The sequence below is a fragment of the Mugil cephalus genome, chromosome 23 (assembly GCF_022458985.1).
Source record: "Mugil cephalus isolate CIBA_MC_2020 chromosome 23, CIBA_Mcephalus_1.1, whole genome shotgun sequence".
Classification (NCBI taxonomy): domain Eukaryota; kingdom Metazoa; phylum Chordata; class Actinopteri; order Mugiliformes; family Mugilidae; genus Mugil; species Mugil cephalus.
Window position 1 is genome coordinate 13752390 of NC_061792.1, and position 27433 is coordinate 13779822.

At 39.8% G+C, this 27433-nt stretch overlaps 2 protein-coding genes across 7 annotated transcripts in view; one reads left to right on the top strand and one right to left on the bottom strand.

Moving 5' to 3' along the window:
- Positions 1-27433, top strand: part of LOC125000990 — a 49449-nt gene that overhangs the window by 21478 nt on the left and 538 nt on the right. Inside the window, exons 12-17 of one of the 6 annotated variants that reach the window (XM_047576847.1) lie at positions 24854-24997; positions 25264-25389; positions 25474-25634; positions 25798-25888; positions 26024-26140; positions 26413-26436. In XM_047576847.1, coding sequence (XP_047432803.1) covers positions 24854-24997; positions 25264-25389; positions 25474-25634; positions 25798-25888; positions 26024-26140; positions 26413-26436 — 663 coding nt within the window. Of the gene's footprint in view, positions 1-155; positions 1200-11463; positions 11625-11787; positions 11984-12510; positions 12583-12705; positions 15273-24853; positions 24998-25263; positions 25390-25473; positions 25635-25797; positions 25889-26023; positions 26141-26412; positions 26437-27433 lie in introns of those variants that run through there. The other 5 variants (XM_047576851.1, XM_047576846.1, XM_047576850.1 and 2 more) reach the window with 5 other exon arrangements.
- Positions 4373-7101, bottom strand: LOC125001020 (CD48 antigen-like). The gene is made up of 7 exons (XM_047576930.1): positions 6952-7101; positions 5983-6126; positions 5591-5716; positions 5346-5506; positions 5092-5182; positions 4849-4965; positions 4373-4737 (listed from the first exon to the last, which is right to left on the bottom strand). Exons 1-7 carry the CDS (start codon positions 7013-7015, stop codon positions 4664-4666), a joined length of 777 nt encoding a protein of 258 aa, XP_047432886.1. The 5' UTR covers positions 7016-7101; the 3' UTR covers positions 4373-4663.

The window sequence follows — 27433 nt, forward strand, 5'->3', positions numbered from 1 at the left end:
ACGTTAACATCAAATAAATCTAATTTAAAGCTGAGAGACATTTAGTAAACAGGAGCTGATGAAGTTCAGTTTCCTTGTGACACTGAATTAGATCAATATGTTATTATTAATCTGACAGCTGTACTGATCATGACGTCTCTTTTATTATTTGACAGTGAACCTTCTGCCAGTTTTTGTCAGGACCAGCATATGGAGGGCTGAAAGTGACAAAAAGGAATAAAGAAATACACCATTAATTAATTAAATAAATATGTCATTAATTAATTAAAAGTGTCATTAATTTAATAACTCCGTTGGCACTGGCTTTATTAATTTATTTTATCTGCCAACCTCACCCATGGAAGAGAGTAACCTTACGTCACTAGTAAGGCCACGTCCCCTTATGGGTGAAAACAAAGGGGAGGTAGCTGCATTGTGTATTGTTGTTCGAACAACTTAAAAGATAAAACTCTGAGATTTTCTCCGATCCCCTCAAGAGAGAGGGACAAAACCCAAATGAATGTACGGCTTCAGGCCATAAAACAAGTGGACAAAGATGGAAAGCCGTGGGACCCTGACAGTTGATGTTGTGTGTATGTGTGCGGAAAACACTTAAGCATGATGATGCTAATGCTAGCAAATGTCCATCGTCAGAGTTGTTAGTTATAAAGTTAAAAAGTCAAAATCCATGTTAAAAAGTCAAAGTAGGTCGGTAACAAATGCTAGCAACACAAAATGGACGCTGATTACGGGGGAATTGTATTTACCGCCAGTGGTTTGTTATCATCCAACTGGAGGTGTGGCCTAATTTGCTGCTCTCTTCTATCAAAGTCTGTGGGCGGGACTGGTGCTGATCATTGGCAGTTTTACAGTAAATTGGCAGTAAAATTGCTCCTGGCCCCTCTTGTGGCCCCGGTACTGACCGAATATTAGAGTTATTAATTTCTTACGGCGACATGCGGTGACTCGAAGATCGGAACTAACGCGACGGAGCGTTCTACACGGACTCCTCAAAAGTGCTACACACACAGTGTTACCCGCTCCTGAAAGACCCGGAGCTTATGTGATGTAAGCGAACAGCCAGCAGCCCTGCATGGACTGCAAAGAGGCAAAGGGTGGAAAACGATTCAATTCTGTAACGTCAGTGATGAAATAACCTCACATATTCGTGTTTTACTGTTGTTCACTACAATGATAAAATCCGTTTTTACTGAGCTTAATCATGGTCTTGGTCTTCTTATGTTTGTGAATAAGAAGCTAATGAGGTCAGTAAACATGATGTCATGTTGGGAAATATGGGTGAAATAACCAACAGCTACTTGTTTAATGAAAAACTTGAATGAGAGTGAGAGTAGATGCTACAATCCTCTCCATTTTATTTTCAACATGAAACGGAGCAAGAGGGACATTATTGCCTTTTTTATTTCTTTTTTGCCCCCTCACCTCAAAGAGTGAGATGATGAGTGTGATTTAGATAAAGATAGTGTGACTGTACATTTAATTCTCATGCTGTGAAAAAGAACTGCGTGTAACTAAATGCTTAGATTAAAAAAGTGTCATTGTGCAGATACAAGTTTTATTTTATGCAAAAACAGAAATCTTTTTTTTTTTTTTACAAAACATCTTATTTCTACTAAACATTTTGAACGCTTAAATATTGCCCTGTTTTGTCCTTATATCACTTTCAAAAGCGCGGCCATGGAGGGTTCGCAAGAAGTTTTGCGAGCTGTCAAGACGTGGTAAGAGATATTTTGGAACTAAAAGAAACAGCAGAAATATGAACATCTAATCTAGAACGTGTCGCATAGAAATTAGAGATAAGATAAGATAATACTTTATTGATTCCCATTGGGGAAATTCAAACGTTACAGCAGCACGTGTCAGAAAAATAAAATTGGACACTGAGAGCAGGCCGCCACAACATTAAATAGGACAACAGGCAACAAAAAGTGCAGTACACAAGTGACAACAGTTGTGGATACTATTACTGTTAACCCTACTGTGTGCGTGAAAAGTATGTAAATACTCGTCCTCAAACTAAATAACCATCCTGTATGACAGTCACGTGTCTGACGTTTGCAGCAAAGAAAACTGCAGGAAAATGGTTTGAGAATCCAGTGAGTTCTGGTCACATTCATTCTTATTAAACAGGTGAGTTAATGCAGCTGATGACTGGTGACCACACGCCTCCTACAGGACGCAGCAGTCACTGCAGCTTCTACTCTTTTTATTACATCTATTCTCCATATGTCCAGAAGACGTAAAGAACAAACTAGAACAACTGCGTGTGAAGAGAAAACATTTTATTTGATGAATTTCGACGAGAGCATGGGACCAGTGATCTCATGTGGCGCTCACTCAGGTAAGTATGGAAGACTATTTCCACAAGGGAAAAAATAGAGGAGGTAGGTATTTATTTTATTTATTTATTTTTAATCATGCACTTTTAGAAAAAATAACTTGAAATCCAAGCGTGCAGACTGGTCTTAATGCGCACAGATTTTGTCACTGACTTGATCCCAGGGAACTCCCTGTTTATTACACGATTTTGATGTGAACCATTTGTTTTTTGTATTAGTCAGAAACTACGACAAAGGCATATTACGCATATTACGTCACTTCCTCCTGCCCCGTGCGTGTTTCGCTTTCGCTGTGAAATCACAAAAACGTGTGTCCCACACATATATTATATCATATATCCATGTCTTAATAATAATAATAATGATCTAATTTAAATGTAAGTAAATGTTATGTCTTCTATAGATTTGGCTCCAGAAACTGTGGATTTGAAATTGAACTCTGACTTGGATTCCTTTCCTGAGACAAGCCCATCAACAGCTCCATGTGGGAACCCAAACATGCAGGAGAACTTGGACTTTGCCATCAACTACAGAAGCCAGAAAACTGGGAGTCTGCAACAGGACTGTACACGAAGCTAAAAGAAATTGTAGCCGAGTGCTTGATCATTGAGGCTTTTCTTTTCTTCCTCCTATATAAAAATGATTTAATATATATATATATATATAAAGATATATCTTTCACCTTATTCATTTGTGACAATCAATATTTATGCAGATGACCAAGTTTTTACTAAGTGCTACTGATTGTTCAACATCTTGCCATCTTATTGTGCTAAGGAGCATGTTACTGATAATAAGCCTACTGGTTGTGTATTTTATTTTCTGTCTTCACTTTAGTTTTACCCTATTTTAATGCTGTCATTTGGAACGGTGGTACAAAATAAATCCATCACATCATGTAATTGACCAGTGTGTGAAATGAGTTATGTGTCTGTCTAGTTGAAGAAGGGGACTCTTTGATGAGGGCAGAACACATTTAACTAAACATTATCCTTTGATTATATTCTGTAATATGTGTTCTAGAAGAATTAATAGTAAGGACCTCTGGTATAAAGGTGTGAATCCAGTAGTCAAAGATCTATGTGTATAGAAAAAATGACTGTTAAATGTAGAGTGAGTCACTCTAAACCAGATAAACGTATATATATTGATATCCATATATATATATATATATACGTTTATCTGGTTTAACATGGTTATGGTGGTAATTAACGGAAAAAACTCCTTACGCAGTTTAGTCAGGATGGGATCTAGAAGACAGGTTGATGGTTTAGATGCTGTAATTAACGAAGTGAGATCAAAAGAGAGAGAAAGAATTCAAATATTGGGTCCTACAGAGGTTTCTAATGCCACTGTACTTATGTTTTTATGTTTTGAGGGTTTAATAAGGTTGTTCAAGAAGAATAAAGGATTTTTAAGGGGTTACAGTTTCTTTCCTACCAGTAATCACCACATACATCCATGAACTGTTAAATAATTAGCGACTTACCTATGAAGTCCCCATTGTAGACAGGCTCGCCTCTGTACTGCGTCACGATGAAGTTTGATCCATGTTTCCAGACTATACTAGTGGCAGCAGCAACAATAGAGCCTGGATTAAGATCAATGATGTCCCCCACTTTTTTGTAGATATCCGGCAGTTCAGTAAAATAAAAGCAAGTTAATTACACCATTTTCTGATATTTACTATATTAGATACTTGATGCTGTGACGACTCACCTGTGTTGGAGATGAGGACTGGGTTGACGACTTGTGACAGCGCCTAAATGTTGTATATTGATGTGCTGAAGAAAGAAGTGATCAACGCTGACAAGTCTTATCTTGCATTTAAAAAGGTTTATTACAAGAAAGATCAGTGTCATACTCTTGCTGAATCTGAGAGAGCTTCTGGTCAATCAATGAATCCCCTCTCTTGTTCAGCTCCGACAGTCACCTTATATAGGATGGTCATCCCCAAGAATCCCCATACACAAACAAAACTTATGTCCTTATGTCTAGTTAGTTTTACGAGCTGGCATCTGGTAAATGACCTCTTGACCTTTAAACTTAATACAAACTTCACAAACCCCAAACACAGGAAAGGGACAGAAGAGAAAAACAAGAAGATAATATACTACAAAACTTCTCAATGACAGCAGCTTCATGGCACATGAAACAAACAGCATCCTTACATATTATATACACATATATACATATATAAAATGATACAAAAATGTACAAAAAGTGCTTATAAACATCCACCAAGAATCACTGAGGGAGTGGATCTGTCCCTCTAGTGTCTGGTGTAGTGGATGTGATGAATTGTTCAACAGTTTGTCCAGTTTTCACACAAACGTCTCCAACTCTTCACCGATGGTGTGTTCAGCCTTTTGGCTCGTTTTGTTCTTCGCTGCCGTCTCTGTTCAAAGATACAAGAACATTTACAACACAACTCAAAACCAGGACCATGATGTATCTGTTACACTGTCCAATATTCACATCATTTAAATATTGTTGTATAGATTCTCACCCCATCTTTCTTTGGATTTGTGTTTGTACAAAAAGACACCAACACCACAAACACCAACACCAACACCAACACCCAACAGAACAAAGACTCCTATTAAGATTGATGCAGTCTGACTTTCTACAAAGAAAGAAAAGAAAGAATAAATTAATATATCTGCAAATCACGTTGTATTCTCATATTAAACTAAAACATGTCTCCAGATCCTGACTCCTCTGTGTAGATATTTATTGATGTCAAACTCACTGTTGGTGATGAAGGGGTTGATGAATTCTTCGCTTCTTTTAGAGCTGACTGAATTATTCACCTCACAGGTAAATGAAGGTTCCTTCTCCTCCTAGAAATCCAGTAAAAACAACATTAGCTTGAAGCTCATGAAGCAAAATGCTCCTTTTATCTTTGTACATCCAGATAATAGAAGATGATGTTTGGTTCTAAAGTCCCAGAGTCATGTTGGAACATGTCACATCCACCTACTGACTCCATTATCATGTTTGTACCTTTGTTATGATCAGTTCCTTGGTTTCATGTATAATCTTATTATCTGACCACCAGGTGTAGGTGACTGGTCCAACACCTGCAGTGATGCCTTCACAGGTCAGAACACAGTGGGTCTTTTCATCGTCACAGCTCATGGAGACAGTTGGTTTAGGAACAGGTGCTGATAGAAACAAACATTTAATTAGAGATCAGATGAATTAATCAATGAATATTCCAGATATTCAGTCATATTTCCTCCACTTACAGAAAACCTTCAGTTCAGTTGGGTCCAGGACTTTATCGTTGATCTCTGCTATGTAGATCCCACTGTCCTCTAGTGTCAGGTTAAAGATGGTCAGGTTTCCAGTTGTGGTGTCCAGTTTACAGCGACCTGAAAGGACAATGATGTGTTATTAAAGATGTTATTAAAACAGATAATTACAAAGTAAACTGGATGGACACAGACACTGTAATACACTGATGTTTCCAGGAATAATCTGAACCACAGGTGTCAAACCTGCAGCACCAGAGGCTCTGATGTGTAATATGTGTCATAGAGGAGTTAATATTGAGGAGCTTTGGTGTAAAGGTGTGAATCCAGTAGTCAAAGATCTGTCTGCATAGAATAAATAACTGGTAAATCTTTAGTGACTGTACCTTTGAGCTGCTCGTAGCACTCAGTCTTGACTTTATACCACTCAGTGACAATGTTCCTGTCATGTATCCATGTTATGCTGATGATGTCATCAACCTTAGAGTCTGGACTGAGGACGACTTCATCACCCACTGTCTTGATGGTGACTGAAAAACAAAGATCAATTAAAACATGTCATAAATAAATACTTTTTATATTTGTTGATTTGTTGCATCAAAAAATTCTTTTAACTGCTTTAAGTTACATTTACAGTAACTTCATTTATCACTGATGATGCTCTGCTACTTTCTACTCAACAACATTAATCAACTTCTTCAGCTTTTAGATGTTTGTCCTGTGTGTATAAATATAGAAATTAGAGTCAATCTGTCCATAAGTGTTTCCAGTCAGTGTAAAGAGACTCAGGTGTCCTCTAGTGTTAGTGAATCAGGGAACCCAGCAACTTCTCACACTGTAGTGTTATGATGTTTGAAGCAAATCTCAAACTTTCAGACTGGAGCAAGGTACATACGCTTTAAGAAAATAAAAATGGCGACATCTTTCGACTCGATGTAGGAACTACTCTGTGCGCTCGCCGCACTGTCACAGCGGGCGTTAAGTCAGCAGAGCGTTCTGTGCTACCATGTCTTTAACAAATGAAACAAAGGTCTTTCTTTACTAGAATACTCGCTGTATGATAATAAGATGAACCTCTACAGGAACCTGACTCACTAGCAAGTGTGAAGGGCAATAAATGAACAGAGTGGTTTAAGAAACTTAGATGAGGAAACTTGATTTGTCTGTTGAAGCCATTTAGTTGGTTTCAGGTTAAGATTCAAACTGATTTTTGCTTCATTATTTAGAAGCCGAGCTGAACCGTGTTGAAGTTAATGTGTCATGTATCAATTCATCATGTTGTCTTGATGCGCACTGACACTGGTTCTGATTCCGCTTCACGCTTATTATTACTTTTATATATTAACAGAACTTACCTGAGAAAGCGTCGCATGAAATCACGAGTCCCAGCGCGATGAGCAGCAGGTCAGACGTCCTCATGGTTTGGTCAAAAGTTGTCAAGTAAAATAACTGTTTTACATGTTTACGATGACTTCAGAGAACGACATTCATGTGTCCCATTTGTCTGTCTGCACAGAATAAGTGTAGTCACATATAAGGGGTTGGCCAACCCGTTATATGTGACTACACAGAGCAAGTGGATTGGCCACAGACCGACGTTTAAAGACGCGCTCTGGAAGACTGACAGCTGCTACAGCCAATCTTGTCTGGGAGGAGGCGGGCCTCCCAGACAAGATTGGCCAATCCTGGCTCTGTGTGCTCCCGGAGCAGTCTGAAGTAGTTAACCTTCTTCCGCCGCCTCCGGAAGCACACAGAGACTTCACTTGAATACATGACACATTAACTTCAACACGGTTCAGCTCGGCTTCTAAATAATGAAGCAAAGATCAGTTTGAATCTTAACCTGAAACCAACTAAATGGCTTCAACAGACAAATCAAGTTTCCTCATCTAAGTTTCTTAAACCACTCTGTTCATTTATTGCCCTTCACACTTGCTAGTGAGTCAGGTTCCTGTAGAGGTTCATCTTATTATCGTGCAGTGATTATTCTAGTAAAGTAAGGTCTTTCTTTCACTTGTTTAATATCGCCCATGGCGGCACAGAGGGAGATGATCTGCGGGGGCGAGCGCACAGAGTAGTTCCTACATCGAGTCGAAAGATGTCGCCATTTTTATTTTCTTAAAGCGTATGTACCTTGCTCCAGTCTGAAAGTTTGAGATTTGCTTCAAATATCATAACACTACAGTGTGAGAAGTTGCTGGGTTCCCTGATTCACTAACACTAGAGGACACCTGAGTCTCTTTACACTGACTGGAAACACTTATGGACAGATTGACTCTGATTTCTATATTTATACACACAGGACAAACATCTAAAAGCTGAAGAAGTTGATTAATGTTGTTGAGTAGAAAGTAGCAGAGCATCATCAGTGATAAATGAAGTTACTGTAAATGTAACTTAAAGTAGTTAAAAGAGTTTTTTGATGCAACAAATCAACAAATGTAAAAAGTATTTATTTATGACATGTTTTAATTGAGGTGTTTCTAACAGAATAAATGATCAAAATTAGATAATTATTAGGCTCCTGGTACATTTTTTATAAGCTTAGCTAAACATCAGAATACATGACGGTTCATTTGCAGAATTTTTAATTCTTTCTTTCTTTTGTAGAAAATTCACCAAGCTTAACAGTGATCTTCATTTCTTTTGGTTGTCAGTGTATTTATATATAGTGATTATATTGAAAAAAAGATAGATATTATGTCTTCTATTTTCTATTAAGTAAAAAAGCTGAATAGTACGGTCTCTCTGTATGTGTCTGTGTGTTATGTGATAAACAATTACAAACATCGTGTACCTGAACAAAGACATAAAATACTCTATTACTCTATTCCTACTATCTGCGTGCTAAGTATGACAACACTCTCAAGGTAACTAATGAACTTGTATGACAGCCACGTGTCTGACGTTTGCAGCAAAGAAAACTGCAGGACAATCGGTGGAGAACCCGGTGAGTTTTGGTCACATTCATTCTGATCAAACAGGTGAGTTAATGGAGCTGATGACCGGTCCAAGATGGCGGCCACGCGGCTCATCAGCTCCTATCCTACAGGTGGCAGCAGTCAATGCATCTCCGAGGAAGTAGAGCACCTGCGCAGGTGACGAGAAATCACGTGATGCGTTTGGACCAATCAGGTCGTTTTTTGACATTGAAGTCTCGTGTTCTTCGACCTGGAGGTTCAGTCGAGAGTCGAATCAGACAGAGCAGGGTCTGTCATTCTTTTAGTTTTAGGAAAATATATAAAACTAGTTATTTTATTTGGAATTTGTTTTACCGAAACATGAAGACGACGTTTTACCAGACGCTTATAGTGCTGGTGATTTTATGCGGCGCGTACTCAGGTAAGTTCTGTTAATGTACAAAAGTAATGATCCGCGTGAAGCGGAATTAATCTGTGGACACAGTGTAAAATCCACCCACATAAAAACTATTATCTGAACTATTAAAACCAGTTTCTGCGCTCCTGCGGTCTCGATTCGCGCTCGCTGTCGCGCCGCGGTCGATCCGCCGTCGATCGTGGCAATTCAATTCAATTCAAGTCATATGTGAACGCACCCCAGAAGCTGGTGCCGCACCGCTAAAAATAGGCGACTGTTCCACTTTTCCCCTCGTTTAACCCTTTAAATCGCGTCGATATGAGCAGATTGAATCGTTCAGACCAGCGGTTCCCAAACTTTTCAGGCCGCGCACCAACTACTTCCCGAAAATCAACCGGGTCCATCCGCGTCCCGTACGCGGCCATTAAAGTCAATGTATGAACCTCCACCGGCTCCGTGGTGCTCCGCTTCAGACGCGTCTCGGTGTTTTTTTACAGGGTCATGCCATTTCAACATCATGTATTCAGGTGTGTCACAAATCTTAAAAAAAAAAAAAAAAAATTGAGGGCGGTGCGGAGCTTTTGAGAATTGGAGGTAAAAATGGGGCATTCTGGGTCTTTTTGAAGGACCATTATGAAATATATAACAGGTTCATCATCGGACATTGAGAAACCAACACTGAATAAACGTTTCATTTTCAGTCAATCAATCCCAAAATGAACCTTGAACCGAGGGAAATTGACGACCGGTTAACAAAATTAAACTTTGATTCGATGCTTCCTTGCTATCGGAGTGGAGTAGTACGCTGGGCTGCAATATAAATATATCCACATGAAAATGATTTCCATGTTTAGCTTGACGTGCTCCTCTTCCAGTGACTCACTAACGGACTCACTAACGGCAGTGGCGGTAACAACATCAGCCTCCGACATCAGGTCCGACTTATTTGTGGTGGTTACCATAGCGACAGTGCGTGTTGTTGATGACGCACAGCGCGAATGTCGCTCTACTCTTGGCTCTTCAAATGTCCTCAATGATAGTTGGGGCTTGTCCGTGCTTGTTCCAACAACCAGTGAATGAAAGAAAACAACCTTCTTGCAGTTATGAGCTCTCAGGCAGAACACAATGAACGTAATAAAAGATAGAAACTTAGCAGAGGACTGCGCCAACGGTGTAATGGGTTCAAGGCGAGCTTCCCTGCTGGTGCTCCCTGGTCTGTGGCCGTACATCACGTCCATCTCCTCATAACATTTCGCGACCACCACTCGTATCGTTGTTCCCCTTGGCTGCCTGATAATCGGCCTTCAATTTTTTACGCTTCTCCTTCATTTGTTTTACCATGCGTCCATCTCAGCTGCGATCCACTGGAAAACCTTGTCGTTCCGAGTCCAACTCCCACTTTACACTCTCTTTTCCCATCAAGGACAGAAAAGTCCTCACCTCCGGGTTGGTCCAGGACTACATTACTTTTCCAGTCATCATTCAAAAAATGTACCGACACGAGACAAGAAAGTTAGAAGTGATGCAGCTTACTACTAGTCAAAACCAAAACATCCAGGTTTGTACCTGGCGCTGATTTATTTATTTTTTTAATTTTTTTCTGACCAATCAGTAGTTAGCAGCGTTCTACGTCACATTTCTGGTCGATAAATATTGAGTAGGAAGTAGCAGAGCATCATCAGTGATAAATGAAGTTACTGTAAATGTAACTTAAAGTAGGTAAAAGAGTTTTTGATGCAACAAATCAACAAATGTAAAAAGTATTTATTTAATCCCCATTTATTTATGACATGTTTTAATTGATCTTTGTTTTTCAGTCACCAACAAGACAGTGGGTGATGAAGTCGTCCTCAGTCCAGACTCTAAGGTTGATGACATCATCAGCATAACATGGATACGTGGCAGGAACATTGTCGCTGACTGGTATAAAGTCTCTTTAAACACTGTCTGCTGTGAGCAGCTCAAAGGTACAGTCACTAAAGATTTACCAGTTATTTATTCTATGCAGACAGATCTTTGACTACTGGATTCACACCTTTACACCAAAGCTCCTCAATATTAACTCCTCTATGACACATATTACACATTATTATTATTATTATTATTATTATTATTATTATTATTATTATTGAAGGATTTTAATGTGATTCTGGTCGACAGAAGGAATTTAATATCCAGTTTACTTTATAATTATCTGCTTTAATATTATCACATCAATATTTGACACCTGTGGTTCAGATTATTCCTGGAAACATCAGTGTATTACAGTGTCTGTGTCCATCCAGTTTACTTTAATTATCTGTTTTAATATCATCTTTAACAACACATCATTGTTCTTTCAGGTCGCTGTAAACTGGACACCACAACTGGAAACCTGACCATCTTTAACCTGACACTAGAGGACAGTGGGATCTACAAAGCAGAGATCAACACAGACTCACACACAACTGAGCTGAAGGTTTTCTGTAAGTGGAGGAAATATGACTGAATATCTGGAATATTCATTAATTAATTCATCTGATCTCTAATTAAATGTTTGTTTCTATCAGCACCTGTTCCTAAACCAACTGTCTCCATGAGCTGTGACGATGAAAAGACCCACTGTGTTCTGACCTGTGAAGGCAACACTACAGATGTTGGACCAGTCACCTACACCTGGTGGTCAGATAATAAGATTATACATGAAACCAAGGAGCTGATCATAACAAAGGTACAAACATGATAATGGAGTCAGTAGGTGGATGTGACATATTCCAACATGACTCTGGGACTTTAGAACCAAACATCATCTTCTATTATCTGGATGTACAAAGATAAAAGGAGCATTTTGCTTCATGAGCTTCAGGCTAATGTTGTTTTTACTGGATTTCTAGGAGGAAAAGGAACCTTCATTCACCTGTGAGGTGAATAATTCAGTCAGCTCTAAAAGAAGCAAAAAATTCATCAACCCCTTCATCACCAACAGTGAGTTTGACATCAATAAATATCTACACAGCGGAATCGGAGTTGCTGTTTGTTGTGCTGTTTGTGTTGGTCTCTGCTACAAACACAAACGCAAAGGAGGACATGGTAAGAATTCATAAAACATTATATTTATTCCACAGACTTTAAATATCCATATTATTATTATAAATGTATGTTTGTCCATTAGTTCCTTCTCTAGATGAGGGTCAGTAGACAGGATGATACAGGAACGATACCAGATATCAAGTTTAACCCGTTAACATCAAATAAATCTAATTTAAAGCTGAGAGACATTTAGTAAACAGGAGCTGATGAAGTTCAGTTTCCTTGTGACACACAGGAATCAGCTGGTGGCACCGATCAAAGTCAGACCTAAGTAAAGTAGATTAATGTTATACCCAAGTCATTTTTAAAAAGGGAGGATTGGTGTTGCGGTTAGAGAAGCATGTGAGCTTTTCTACTTTGTAATTGAATATATTTCATTATTTTCTTAATCAACGTTATTTAAGTTTTGTTGTTGAAACTTTCTTATAATTTTGGACAGCTGAACCACCAGTTGTTGATGTTATCAACAATGAACCTGGTGAGTTAAAAATTATTTAAATGATGTTAATATCTTAACTCTGTATCAGTCCAAGAATCATCCAATCAAGAACAAACATCCTTAGGGCAAACATCCTCTGTCCACCTGGAGAATGAAACGGGTGAGTAAAATGATTTATGAGATAAATCTATATATGAAGATCAAGACCATTTGTCTGTTTTTGTGAGTTTTATCCACATAAATCAACTAAAATGAACTCTGTGATCAATGTGTCCTTTGACAGAGACAGTGAATGACTCACTGCTTGGTGGAAAATTTAAACTGACGCAGAAGACTCTGCTACCATACACAGGAACGCAATCACCCACTTTTTGAGGGCACCCCCAAGGCAACATCCATCACAGGTCAGATGATGAATCAAATCAAATCAAACTTCATGTATACAGCACTTTTTAATGCAAGCAGGCATTGATGGGTATCTCGATGTGGATCTCCACAAAGGCTGCAGGCCCGATTCAATTGATGCCTTATTATCGCTCGATAAAGGCTACAGGTCGGCATTGATAGATTCCTGCATGTGGATCTCCACAAAGGCTGCAGGCCGGCATTGATGGATGTTGACCTTCAAAAATGAAATAACAATAATAATAAATAAATGTATTACTAATTTATGTGTATTGTGTATAATTAATTATTTATTTAATACCATACATTATATCAAATATTTATTATTTTAATAGCTTTAATTATATTATTTATATGACTATATTTTATATTACTACTACTACAAAAATACATTCTAATTATCCGTTGAGATGCAATATGTTTCTGATGGCGTAGAGGGAAGTAGTTAACTCCAGCTCCACCCCAGCTTCTAGCAAACGCATACACGCAACAGGAAAAGGAAGACACGTCCATAAAAGGCAAGGGAAAACAAGGAAAAAAACACTAGGATCCATACAGTTTCTAGCATGAGCAAAGTCTAAGGCGTACCATGAAATTATGTAAGAGGTTTTTGAAGATCTGTTGAAAACTCTGACTCTGTTAACCCTGAAATGAGTGCAACTCTGGGTTTTCCGTTTCACAACGGGAGGTTATTCATCCCATAGAGAGCGGGCTAACTCCAGCCTGTTTCAGAAACAGAGGTCATTTAAACTTAGAGTTGGTTACCATGGTAACTGAGTCTGTGAACCTAACCTGGTCACCAGCAGGTTTTATTCAGTGAACCTGGAGTTTCTCTCTGGCTCCGCCACTGACAGAGTTTGAGTTCCTCAGTTCATTCATAAAGTGAGTTACGAGTGAGGGTGGTGGGTCTGGCTTTAAAATCTCTCTTGGAAATCTTTGTCTTTCCCTGGCCACAAACCAGTGAGAGTCAAGGTTCTTTATTGCACATACAAATTTTATGACAATCAATTTGTCATAAAAATAGTGTAATAAAATCAAATTTGATGTGCAATAAAAATGCAGCAAATGCAGTGCATAAAGCAGAAGATGGCGGTAGGTACGTCAGGAGTTCCAATGGATTGCAGGTAAAAGATGTAGAAATGTTTAAATTAATTATTATACTCTCATTGTGTGTTGGCTGATTATGCTCCGTTGATGTTGGCTTTTTATAGTCGTGGGGTAAGTGTGGAACTAAGAGTGAAGAAAGTCAAATTTGATTAAGTTAACACAAATCAGCTGTTCTGAAACCAAACACTGGTGAGAAAAATATCTTTAACTATGTGAATATTGGACAGTGTAACAGATGCGTTGAGGTCCTGCTGAATATTTTGACTAATTTAAATGTTTTATGTGATAAAACTCTTCTCTCTGACACCAAGCTCTTATGGACCTGGTAGTAATGTAATTTTGTGCTGCTCCTGTATATCATGTTAACTACTGTGTCTCCCTCTCCTCCTCCATGTTCTTGCAAGTGTCTCTCACCTGGAGTTGTGTGTCTTTGTCCTCTGGAGCTCCATAAACTACAACTATCTGTAGTCGTGGTCTCATCAACGTGTCCAGTCTTCATGTCCTCCTCAAGTTGTCCACTCCTACCTAGATAAACAATTCTCCAACCTGCCTATGATTCTTCGTCTGCTTTCAAACTGTCAGCAACATCTATTAGATCCTACATGTTTCCTTCAGTCCGTTGTACGTATCTATGACAGAAGTTTGTTTATCTTCTCTCTATCGTCTCTGTTTCTACCCGGCTGGCCTTCGGCAGATGGGTCCCTCCATATGAGCTTGGTTCTGCTCAAGGTTTCTTCCTGTTAAAGGGAGTTTTTCCTTGCCACCGTCGCCCTCAGGCTTGCTCTGGAGGTTTCAGGCTGGTTTTCAGGCATCTTGAGAAGATTTACATTGTTATGGACACCGTGAAATGAAAGTGTTTTTTATTTATTTTTTATGTGCAGCTAAGCAATTTTCCCACTACCTCATGTGTTCATACACCTCATATTAAATCAAATGCCACTGTGTCTGAGCCAGAAAAACAAACTGTGAAATTTTTCATTTAGTGAAATATCTGATTTAGTGTTTTAGCAACGACGCACACGAAGGAGAGAAGGATGTCAATGTGTCAGTGATGACAACTGTTAGGTTTAGTAATTCAGTTTAATGTTACATTTCTTCTTCTGCAGCTCATTCCTACCTCCACAGTGACTTTTGATAGTTCAGAATCTTTTTATGATATTTACAGACTGTATCAAGTGTTAGTGAAGGATCTTCCTTCATTCTGCTGTGATCCTCTACAAACACATATGTATTAACTCCTGTAGTATTTATTTGATTGTGTTTACTGTCCTCAAACTGTGTGCTGCTGTTACACTGACAAATAAAACAGTATGGGCTGAAGAACCAACCAAAGGAAAACAAAAGGCTGAAGTGAAGTTTATCTTTACGTTCATGAATATTATAGCATGTAGTATAAACGCAGTACATTTTAAAAACTTACAAATACCTCAGGTTATGAATAAATGAACCTAAATTAACTGGTAATACTTTGCATATTACAGGAAAGTAAAGGTGGAAAATAACAGTTTTATGTTGAAAAGATGGAAATAAATGGTAGATTTATACTAGAGCAAGGTAGCATTCATTTCACAGGACGTTTTTTTGTTTTGTTTTATACATTAAAATCTTGAAGAGTTCATCTAAATCTGCCTCTGTGCATTCAGTGATTTTATTTTCCCAGAGTCTCCAGAGACCATGAAGGCATCTAGATTAGCGACACTGCAAAAGAGGCGCAATTAAAAGCCGGTGTTCGGTGGCGTCATGGTCTGAGTCTGTCTTTTATTTCGAGCTCGTGTTTTATTTAGTTTCCTGTTTTATTTTGTCATGTTTCCTAGTTTCCTGTCTGTCCTGTCTCCTTGTGCTTTTGTCACGTCTGTCTGTGTCATGTTGTGTTTCCTGTTTTATTTCGCTAAGTATTTCATTTCCTGTCGCTTGTTTCCTCGTGTGTGTCCATTGCTTATTGCTTTCATCTGTGTCTTGTGTATTTCTCGCCCTGCCTTCCCTTTGTTCCTTGTCGCGTCGTTAACGCTTTTTCCATGTTCGTAGAGTCCATGCCATGCCAATGATTCTTTTTGATTTTTGTATTTTCCTGCCTTGCGCAGCGCCTTTTGTTAATTATGAAATACTTTTTGTTGAAGTCCCTGCCTCTGGGTCCTCACCTCAACACCTCCCTCCAGCCTGACAGGTCGAGAATCAGAAGAGCTGATTCCCAACGAGTGAGACACGAATCCCAAGAATCAAAACTACTGTGGTCCGTGAAGGCAGCAGACAGTGGTGAGGAAGAGAATACAGGCGGAATGTAAAGACATTGGGGGTGAAAGGGCAGAGTCTTCACTGCGAAATGAAAATAATACTAACAACACGCTCCACCACAAACCTGTTGATGTTTTTATAAGACGGTTAAAAACTCACCTTTTAGATGATGGACCCCAACCCGGGTAAAAAAAATAATAAAAAGAGAAAAGGAGAAAGGCGCTGGAGGATGACGCAGCCAAATGCCTCAAGTTGACCAATTTCTTCACGTACTGTATTTACAGCACTTTATTTTGACTATTATAATTTACATGCAGATGTGTTTCAATCTCACTAAAGTATGTGTGATCTTCACCTGTCGCGGGTACTTGGAAGAGTTTCGCTTTATGTGTGTAAAGCACTTTGTGTTGCATGTAAATGTAGTTTATCTGGAGAGACATTCCCACAGTTTAGATTTTATGCCGCAACAAAATAGCGCCTGCTGCGACAGGAGCGCACAGAGTAGTTCCCATTTCCTCCGAAAGATGTCGCCATTTTTATTTTCTTAAAGCGTATGTACCTTGCTCCAGTCTGAAAGTTTGAGATTTGCTTCACACATCATAACACTACAGTGTGAGAAGTTGCTGGGTTCCCTGATTCACTAACACTAGAGGACACCTGAGTCTCTTTACACTGACACTGACATCAGTGATAAATGAAGTTACTGTTAATGTAACTTAAAGTAGTTAAAAGAGTTTTTTGATGCAACAAATCAACAAATGTAAAAAGTATTTATTCATGACATGTTTTAATTGATCTTTGTTTTTCAGTCACCAACAAGACAGTGGGTGATGAAGTCGTCCTCAGTCCAGACTCTAAGGTTGATGACATCATCAGCATAACATGGCGACTTGACGGGAACATTGTCGCTGAGTGGTTTAAAGTCAAGACTGAGTGCTTCAGGCAGTTCAAAGGTACAGTCACTAAAGATTTACCAGTTATTTATTCTATGCAGACAGATCTTTGACTACTGGATTCACACCTTTATACCAGAGGTCCTTACTATTAATTCTTCTAGAACACATATTACAGAATATAATCAAAGGATAATGTTTAGTTAAATGTGTTCTGCCCTCATCAAAGAGTCCCCTTCTTCAACTAGACAGACACATAACTCCTTTCACACACTGGTCAATTACATGATGTGATGGATTTATTTTGTACCACCGTTCCAAATGACAGCATTAAAATAGGGTAAAACTAAAGTGAAAACAGAAAATAAAATACACAACCAGTGGGCTTATTATCAGTAACATGCTCCTTAGCACAATAAGATGGCAAGATGTTGAACAATCAGTAGCACTTAGTAAAAACTTGGTCATCTGCATTTGTCACAAATGAATAAGGTGAAAGATATATCTTTATATATATATATATATATATAAAATCATTTTTATATAGGAGGAAGAAAAGAAAAGCCTCAATGATCAAGCACTCGGCTACAATCTCTTTTAGCTTCGTGTACAGTCCTGTTGCAGACTCCCAGTTTTCTGGCTTCTGTAGTTGATGGCGCTCCACAGCAAAGTCCAAGTTCTCCTGCATGTTTGGGTTCCCACATGGAGCTGTTGATAAGCTTGTCTCAGGAAAGGAATCCAAGTCAGAGTTCAATTTCACAACCGCAGTTTCTGGAGCCAAATCTATAGAAGACATAACATTTACTTACATTTAAGTTATTATTATTATTAAGACATGGATATATGATATTATATGTGTGTGTGTACATATATTTAAATATAAAATTACTTCATGAAGGCCACTTACTTTCTGAATGTGGATCACCAGGACTCAATGCGCTGGTTATTAGTGGATGAGCCATACATGTGGCTGGACGCTCCAGAGTAGTAGTCATGGTGATGGTGACGGAGGGTTCAGTGGATCACAGCCGTAATGCTGTTCTCCGTGTCGCAATCAGTTCTCAGTCTAATGGCATTAATTATGGCACTTGGAGAGGAATAATCCTTTCTGCGGCACAACCCTGCTTGACCGAGTATACTTTTTAAAGTTCGCAAGCTGATGTTTATACCATGTAAACTTGACATCATGTCCACGATTACATCGTACGAGTGTCCCTCATTAAAACATTGTGTGCAATAATGCAGCATATCTGGTCCTTCCGTCTGGTCCGTGTCTTTTAAAAACCGTCCACACGAAATGCAAAACCGCGGAAACAGGCTGAAATGGTTCCCACAAAACGGGCAACACATCACACAACTCCATATAAACTACACAACACCACTCACTCCGTGCAGGATTTTCCGGTCAGATCCGGTTTTGGTACATTCACTTTCCGTTGGCACTCCAGCTGTAGCTTTAGCTAAAGCTACAGCTGGATTGGCCACAGAGCTAAAACTCCTCTAAGCTACAGCTGGATTGGCCAATCGTGTCTGGGAGGCCCGCTTCCTCCCAGAGCGCGTCTTTAAACTTCGGTCTGTTTCCGGAAGGCCGTCTCACACACGGAGCAAGTTGTGTGATACATATGCCGAAGTTACCGACAACATGTAAAACAGTTATTTTACTTGACAACTTTTGACCAAACCATGAGGACGTCTGACCTGCTGCTCATCGCGCTGGGACTCGTGATTTCATGCGGCGCTTTCTCGGGTAAGTTCTGTTAATATATAAAAGTAATAATAAGCGTGAAGCGGAATCAGAACCAGTGTCAGTGCGCATCAAGACAACATGATGTATTGATACATGACACATTAACTTCAACACGGTTCAGCTCGGCGTCTAAATAATGAAGCAGTCATAAGCATTGTGAAGGAGGAACGTTTCCTCTCCTTCAGCCCAGGATCTTTATACTGTTTGGAAAGGGTCGTTCACCTACGCACAAATCACGCGACAATTTCTCACGTTTTTGGATATTTATTTGGTACACAGAGAATAGATATTGATTTTAGCGCTGAGGCTTCGGTCAGTTCACCTTAGGGGTAAAAAGAACCAAAAGCCCCACTTCAGGGACGTACAGTGATATTATTCTACCTAGACTCCGCCCGTAAGACAATGGGGAGGAGTACTGCCTCTCATGTGTCAGTGAGTTTCTATGTGTAGCCGATTGGCTTTATCTGGTCTCCAGCGTGTGAGATATTTGGGTGTAATGTGTCCTAGTCTGTGAGCAGCTGTAGCGAAGCTAAACACAACGATTGATATGGTGAGATAGCGTAAGTAACATTCTACTTGATTCTTCCCAAGGTGATACACAGGCTGAAGGCCTTATTAACCCCTTTAAACCCAACAAATCCCCCTGTTGGCGTGCCTTAAGGGTACGCCACCCCTAAATTATCATGTAATGTAAAAACCCTGTATGAAATGGGTGTATGGATGCAATCTAAACTATATTTGTCACCTGGGTCTCCTTCCAGCGGTCAAGTGAATGTGCTCCCCCAAACACGTTGCCATCTCTCCGGTAGGCTCAGGTTGTGTGTGCAACATCTTTGGAAAATTAACTAACATTCACTATATGTGTATAAAATGCATATATATGTATATATCAAAAGCCAAAGCCTAGAAGCAAGCCACAAGGCAAAATGCTATTCTAACATCGTAAGATCAGTTATTGTAGACCCTGAGCTCACACTACATCATCCAGGTCAGGGTTGTTGTCAGAGTCCCCGTCTGAATGTTGGAATGGCCTCTCCTGTATCTGAGCACTTGGATCGAGCAGAGGCACGCCCTCTGCTAGGTTCATCTGATGCGCTGGTGGCGCTCCCTTGGATTCCACATTCCCCAGCGCCTTGTTGATACACCACACAATGAGAGTCCTAGTACATGAGCTACAACAACAACCACACAGAGCAACCACCCCAAATGCAATAGCCAGTGAGGTAGCTATGCTAACTACTAATTTTTTCCAATTTACCAAAGATTTTGTCAAACAGGCCAGATAAGGGGTCTGTGACCCCAGAATGTTCTTCTAATTCATTTGAGAGGGCGCTGAGGCCTCTCAAGGTTTTGGTCAGGGATCCATCAGGGGCCGTATTATTGGGGATGAATGTACAGCACACTTCTCCAAACATGCTACAGACACCTCCCTTTTCAGTCAGGATCAGAGCAAGTCTATTCTGGTGTGCAGTAAGAGACCCATCTCTTGTATAGTTTGCCAATCGGTAGATATTGTAATGTAAATAATTTATTCCCTCCACATTTTTGTTAGGGGTGATCCAGAGGAATATGGATCCCCACCCGGCTGCGATCTGATCAGCTAATTTATACTTATCTGATACCCCGTTCATAATAAAGATCAAGCACTCGTACCTCTGTATATACTGATCTTGGTGAGTTTCTCGTCGTGTTCGAATTTTAGGTCCCCCTGTTGGAATAATTATTTTGTGGGGGATACTTACAGCGTCCTTTTCCTTAATCTGTGATCTCTCCTCTACATTTAGCCATACTAACAGCACGGCCGCTATCAGACTTACCACGGCCAAACAGGCCAGTGTAAGCCATGACCTGTAGGTCATCATCTTATTCTCCCTCTGTCTCTTTGCCTATGTCCCTTAGGTGCTTTCTGATTTCTCTAAGGTTTCTCTCTTTTGACGGCTGTCCTTTTCTACAGTGTGTTTTGTGCCAATATTTACTTAGCTTAGTCTGCTCCTCATCCAGCCAGACCCTCACACCATATGTAGTTGATGATACTACCTTGAACCTTGGCTCCTCCCACGTCCTGTGGAACACTCTTCTGTAAATCCACTCTCCTTCTTTTATCTCCTCCGGTGGAGCTCCAGTGGGCTCCTTTTTTAAGGATTTTCTGTATCCAGGGAGACAGAAACTAAACTGCTTCCTGCATCTCTTTCTCTTGACTGGCCAGGTCAGGAGCTTCACCACTATGCAGGTTATTTGTGAATGGACAGGGCATTTTTCTTCAGCTCGTGAGGCGAGAGTCCTGTTGTGTCGCTTGGGCGGGTTCTCAATGGGAATAGGAGCAGAGGTTTAGCCTCTGTCCAACTTTAAGGACTCCCATTATCTGAACAGATACTTTCTAGGACCCCGTAGCAAGGTATTAAGTCATATATCTGCATAGTGCTCTGGTGCAAGTAGGATGGTCTTTTTCCACTGGTTCTAATTTAGTGCTATAATAGCATAACACTGTCCTCCCTTGAGCTCCGGGCTGCCACAGTGCGGAGCTCACAAAACCATATTTTTCTTTCACATCAAGTTCAAACATTTTCCCCAAATCAGGAGTGGCGAGTAATTTTTACTGTAATTTGCCATCCCCAAAAAGGCCATCATTTGTTGTACAGTAGTGGGTTTTGCATATGAAAGTATGTTGTTTTTGTGGTTCGCTGTCATACCTACCCCCTGTCCTGAAATTATTCTCCCGAGGAACACCACTCGAGCTCTGCAGTTCTGTAATTTAGATTTGGATACTTTAAATCCTTTCTACCCTAACCATGTGAGCAAAGCGGCCGTCAGTTGTGCTACGTTTTCCTCAGTCTCGCCTGCGATCAGAATGTCATCAACATATTGCAATATACAACAGATTTTTGGAATTTGGAAATTAGAACCCATAGCGAGTGGTTAAACAGGGAAGGACTATCCGTGAGGCCTTGTGGTAATCTAGTATAGGTATATTGCTTCCCTTCAAAAGTGAACGCAAACAGGTGTCTACACTCTGGCGCTATAGGGATGCAGAAGAATGCATTTGAAAGATCCATCACCGTAAACCATTTAAATTTTTGATCTAGATTACAGAGCATTGTGTATGGGTTGGGTGTCTCAAAATGTGAAGTCTTTCATCCTGCATTTATTTTTCTGAGATCGTGCACTAACCTATGATCTTCCCTCCCTGGTTTAGCCACGGGAGTGATAGATGTGTTGTAATCAGACTTACATGGTATCAATACTCCAGCTTTAAGCAGGCTTTCAATCGTTCCACTGATTCCATTTGCCTTCTCACTCGATAGGGGATGTTGAGGTTGGTTTATGATCTCTGGTGTTTTCATCTGTAGTATGATAGGAGGTATTTCTCTGCAATGTCCTACATGAAAAGGTCCAGTTGCCCACACTTCGTCTGGTATTTGTTTCAAGAGTTGTATAGCCAATTCAGAGTCAATGTTTTCTCTGACATTGTTCCATTATACTTTTTTCAACTTTTTCCAACTTGCAATGAAATGTTCCATTGTGCTTTAGCTTGTGGCATTTACAAGAGGGACTATATTCCATTAGCGTGGTCCCTGTCACTGCCTGCCAATCATTTGCATCAATAGCTTGTGTTATCATAGATCCTAAGTTCTTAGCTTCCCCTGTATTGGCCACCTGGGGGATATTGTTGATACTTTTGATATATGGGTACCGGCCCTTCATCTGCTGGCAGGGGTATTTGAATTTGGCCACTAAGCGGAGCTGTAGACACAGCAGGCATTTGGGCTTTAATCTTTTTGGTTTCTTTAATTTTATCAGTGACCTTGTCTTTCAGCTCCTTCAACTGTTCTTGCAGCAGCTGCATATTAAGTTTTTCAAACTCCCTGTCATGTCTCTTTTTGCTCTCATCTTCCCGATACTTGTATCTACAAGCCTAGATATTCCGACAAAGGGAGACCTCTTAAACCCTAACTCGTTTAGTCTGGTCTACAGGGCGTTCGGAGTGGCAGCTTCTATTCTCTGAATACATAGGCGATCTACGAGCCTAAATATTTAGACAAAGGGGACCTTCTAAACCCTAAACTCCGAGACGGCAGTGCTTTTTGGGGGCTGATCAGACCCCTCCGGCCTCTTCACCGTGCAGTCGGCCCTTTTTCTTATCTTATCTTCTTTTCTCTTCTTTTCTCTTCTTTTCTGGCCTTTTCTCATAAACTCAGAGGGCAGCTTTTACATCCAGCCAATCAGGCAATATCCAGCCTGACTATTTGGATGAGGGGACCTTCTAAACCCTTCTCTGGTAGACTAATCCGTACGTATTCTCTGTGTTTTATTCTTACAAACAGTACTACTGTTGAAACATGCTCTCACAGCCACGAGATGTCTCATAAGACATGCAGAAATTTGGTTTAAGAGGTTTTCTGCTCACCTTTTACTTAGTTGCGGCCGCTGACTGTAAGAGATGCTCCTCCAGTGTAACTACATTCCTTTCCTGGTATCCCGGACGAGCCCCCAATTTGTGAAGGAGGAACTTTTCCTCTCCTTCAGCCCAGGATCTTTATACCGTTTGGAAAGGGTCGTTCACCTACGCACAAATCACGCGACAATTTCTCACGTTTTTGGATATTTATTTGGTACACAGAGAATAGATATTGATTCAGCAATGAGGCTTTGGTCAGTTCACCTTAGGGTTAAAAAGAACCAAAAAGCCCCACTTCAGGGGCGTATAGTGATCTTATTCTACCTAGACTCCGCCCGTAAGACAATGGGGAGGAGTACTGCCTCTCATGTGTCAGTGAGTTTCTATGTGTAGCCGATTGGCTTTATCTGGTCTCCAGCGTGTGAGATATTTGGGTGTAATGTGTCCTAGTCTGTGAGCAAGCTGTAGCGAAGCGAAAGATAACGATTGATATGATGAGATAGCGTAAGTAACATTCTACTTGATTCTTCCCAAGTTGATACACAGGCTGAAGGACTTATTAACCCCTTTAAACCCAACAGCACAAATGAACAAGTATTTATACTGTGCATGCAATACGACTGTGTTGCTTTTATTTTGAGCACTGTTAGTTCGTTAATTCTTCAAAAAGTAAGATTGAAACAGCTTCTTGCATCTATTAACCCTCCAAAGCCTGAGCGGATCGCTTGCATCCGTCAAAGCGGCTGATTTTGAATTACCGTAAGTCACAGTGGTTTGCGCTATTGACAGTATTCATTGTGACTGAACACTGGTTAGTTGTGCTTTTGCCTGGAAGATCTTTGTGACATCTCAAGGGTATAACTAACTTTGTTTTTACCAACAAATTCCTCCAAACAACACAGCAGCGGTGCGTCATCGTTACCGTAATGGCAGCGTTTTTTTCTAGAAAGCGCAACTTGAATATTGTCCATCGGGGATTACGGTAATTCAAATATAGCAAGCTTCTCTTTGTGGGCAGACGAACATTCAGGTCTTAAAGGGGTAAACATTTATTGAGATTTATTGAGATACAGAAAATAATTCATGTAGCTATATGATCCACCGAAGTTTTTCGTAGAGGACAAAGTTTCCAATGCGTTATATTCAAAACTACAGATCGATTGTGTTTCATTTTCCTCTTCAACCTACACCAAAACTCTATTTACAGAATATTCTTATGTTTCTGATTACCAGTAGCAGCTTATCAACATATATAATTTACTGCTTTTTACAATGGGAGAAAATTAATATTGAGCAGAATAACGTTCAAGTTATTGTTTGGTTTGGCTCCAACACAGTTCAGAGTTTTCATGTGGCTCCTGTAGAAATGAATTGCCCAGCCCTGCTCTAAAGTGCCTGTACCTTGCTCCAGTCTGAAAGTTTGAGATTTGCTTCAAACATCATAACACTACAGTGTGAGAAGTTGCTGGGTTCCCTGATTCACTAACACTAGAGGACACCTGAGTCTCTTTACACTGACACTGACATCAGTGATAAATGAAGTTACTGTAAATGTAACTTAAAGTAGTTAAAAGAGTTTTTTGATGCAACAAATCAACAATTGTAAAAAGTATTTATTTCTGACATGTTTTAATTGATCTTTGTTTTTCAGTCACCATCAAGACAGTGGGTGATGAAGTCGTCCTCAGTCCAGACTCTAAGGTTGATGACATCATCAGCATAACATGGCGACGTGACGGGAACATTGTCGCTGAGGGGTATGAAGTCCAGACTGAGTGCTGCAGGCAGCTCAAAGGTACAGTCACTAAAGATTTACCAGTTATTTATTCTATGCAGACAGATCTTTGACTACTGGATTCACACCTTTACACCAAAGCTCCTCAATATTAACTCCTCTATGACACATATTACACATCAGAGCCTCTGGTGCTGCAGGTTTGACACCTGTGGTTCAGATTATTCCTGGAAACATCAGTGTATTACAGTGTCTGTGTCCATCCAGTTTACTTTGTAATTATCTGTTTTAATAACATCTTTAATAACACATCATTGTTCTTTCAGGTCGCTGTAAACTGGACACCACAACTGGAAACCTGACCATCTTTAACCTGACACTAGAGGACAGTGGGATCTACACACCAGAGATCAACGATAAAGTCCTGGACCCAACTGAACTGAAGGTTTTCTGTAAGTGGAGGAAATATGACTGAATATCTGGAATATTCATTCATTTATTCATCTGATCTCTAATTAAATGTTTGTTTCTATCAGCACCTGTTCCTAAACCAACTGTCTCCATGAGCTGTGATGATGAAAAGACCCACTGTGTTCTGACCTGTGAAGGCAACACTACAGGTGTTGGACCAGTCAACTACACCTGGTGGTCAGGTGATAAGAAGAAGAGTGAAACCAAGCAGCTCAACATAACAAAGGTACAAACATGATAATGGAGTCAGTAGGTGGATGTGACATATTCCAACATGACTCTGGGACTTTAGAACCAAACATCATCTTCTATTATCTGGATGTACAAAGATAAAAGGAGCATTTTGCTTCATGAGCTTCAGGCTAATGTTGTTTTTACTGGATTTCTAGGAGGAGAAGGAGCCTTCATTTACCTGTGAGGTGAATAATTCAGTCAGCTCTAAAAGAAGCGAAGAATTCATCAACCCCTTCATCACCAACAGTGAGTTTGACATCAATAAATATCTACACAGAGGAGTCAGGATCTGGAGACATGTTTTAGTTTAATATGAGAATACAACGTGATGGAAACCATTTATGGATGAATTCATTTATTCTTTCTTTTCTTTCTTCGTAGAAAAACAGAATTCATCGAGCTCAACACTGATCTTGATTTTTCTGGGCGTTGTTGTTGCTGTTGTTGCTGTTGGTACTTGTGTTGGTGTTTTCTGTTGCAAACGCAGAGGAGGACATGGTAAAAATTCATAAAACATTATATTTATTCCACAGACTTTAAATATCCATATTATTATTATAAATGTATGTTTGTCCATTAGTTCCTTCTCTAGATGAGGGTCAGTAGACAGGATGATACAGGAACGATACCAGATATCAAGTTTAACCCATTAACATCAAATAAATATAATTAATATAAAAAACAGGAGGCTGATAAAATTATTAATCTATGAATGAATCAGTTAACACTATCTGACAGCTGTACTGATCATGACGTCTCTTTTATTACAGTTCCTGTCAGGACCAATGAACATGGTGAGTAAATAGTTTATCTGTAGAGACATTCCCACAGTTTAGATTTTATGCCAGAAGACATTTCAAGACATTTTTTTTATTTATTTATTTCTAGATTGCGAAATGATTCAAGTCGTCAGTAATGGAGCTGATGAGTTATTATTTCATATCACTGAGTGTTTTGGAATCAAGTCGCCTCTTTTCAATCACGTTTTCTTAAATATCTTTAAAGTCAGAGTAGTTAGTTATGTGTTGTTTCTCTGTGATGATTCTCTGCATCAGCTCCTTAAGCTGTGAACATTTTCATACCTGAGACCAGAAAATACCACATCAGCCCAGAAATATGACAATATTTATTCCTGTAAAAATGAAGGGGTTGTATTATATTCACACTTGACATTAGCTGAGTTTACTGGACACAGACCCCGACAACTACAACGTCCACACGAGTCTAGTTCTACCTGAGGACGTCCTGTGATTCACATATTACCCCCTATGACTGAGTTTATGTGGCGCATTAACGCAGGATGAAAACTCATTATTATTAGAATTATTTTACAAATTAGAATGGATGATAAAAAATTAAATATATGTGGTATATATGGTCATCTGATAATCAGGGTCATCTTGTATTTGAGCACCTGGAGAATGAAACAGAGTCAAATGTTTAGAGATAAATGCCGACATGTTGCAGTGGCTCCGATGTCAACACAAACACCGTCAACAGCGCGGGAACCTCACGGCATCGTAGACACACACCTTCCCAGAAATGTACCTACTCACTGATTGGTTGATAGTCACGTGTTTAGTATTTCCAGCTGATTCTCCATCTCCGCAGTTGATTTAATTGGATCAATAAAGAAACGGAATGGGTAACAGGTGATAGGTGTCTGTGTTGACACCAGAACACGTTGGTGCGGAAGCTTAAATTAGGCTTCAGTCAATAGGCCTGGGCTGCTGCTGGGTGATGATGTCCTCTACTTTATCTTCTCTGGCACCGAGCTCCTGTCCTCTAATC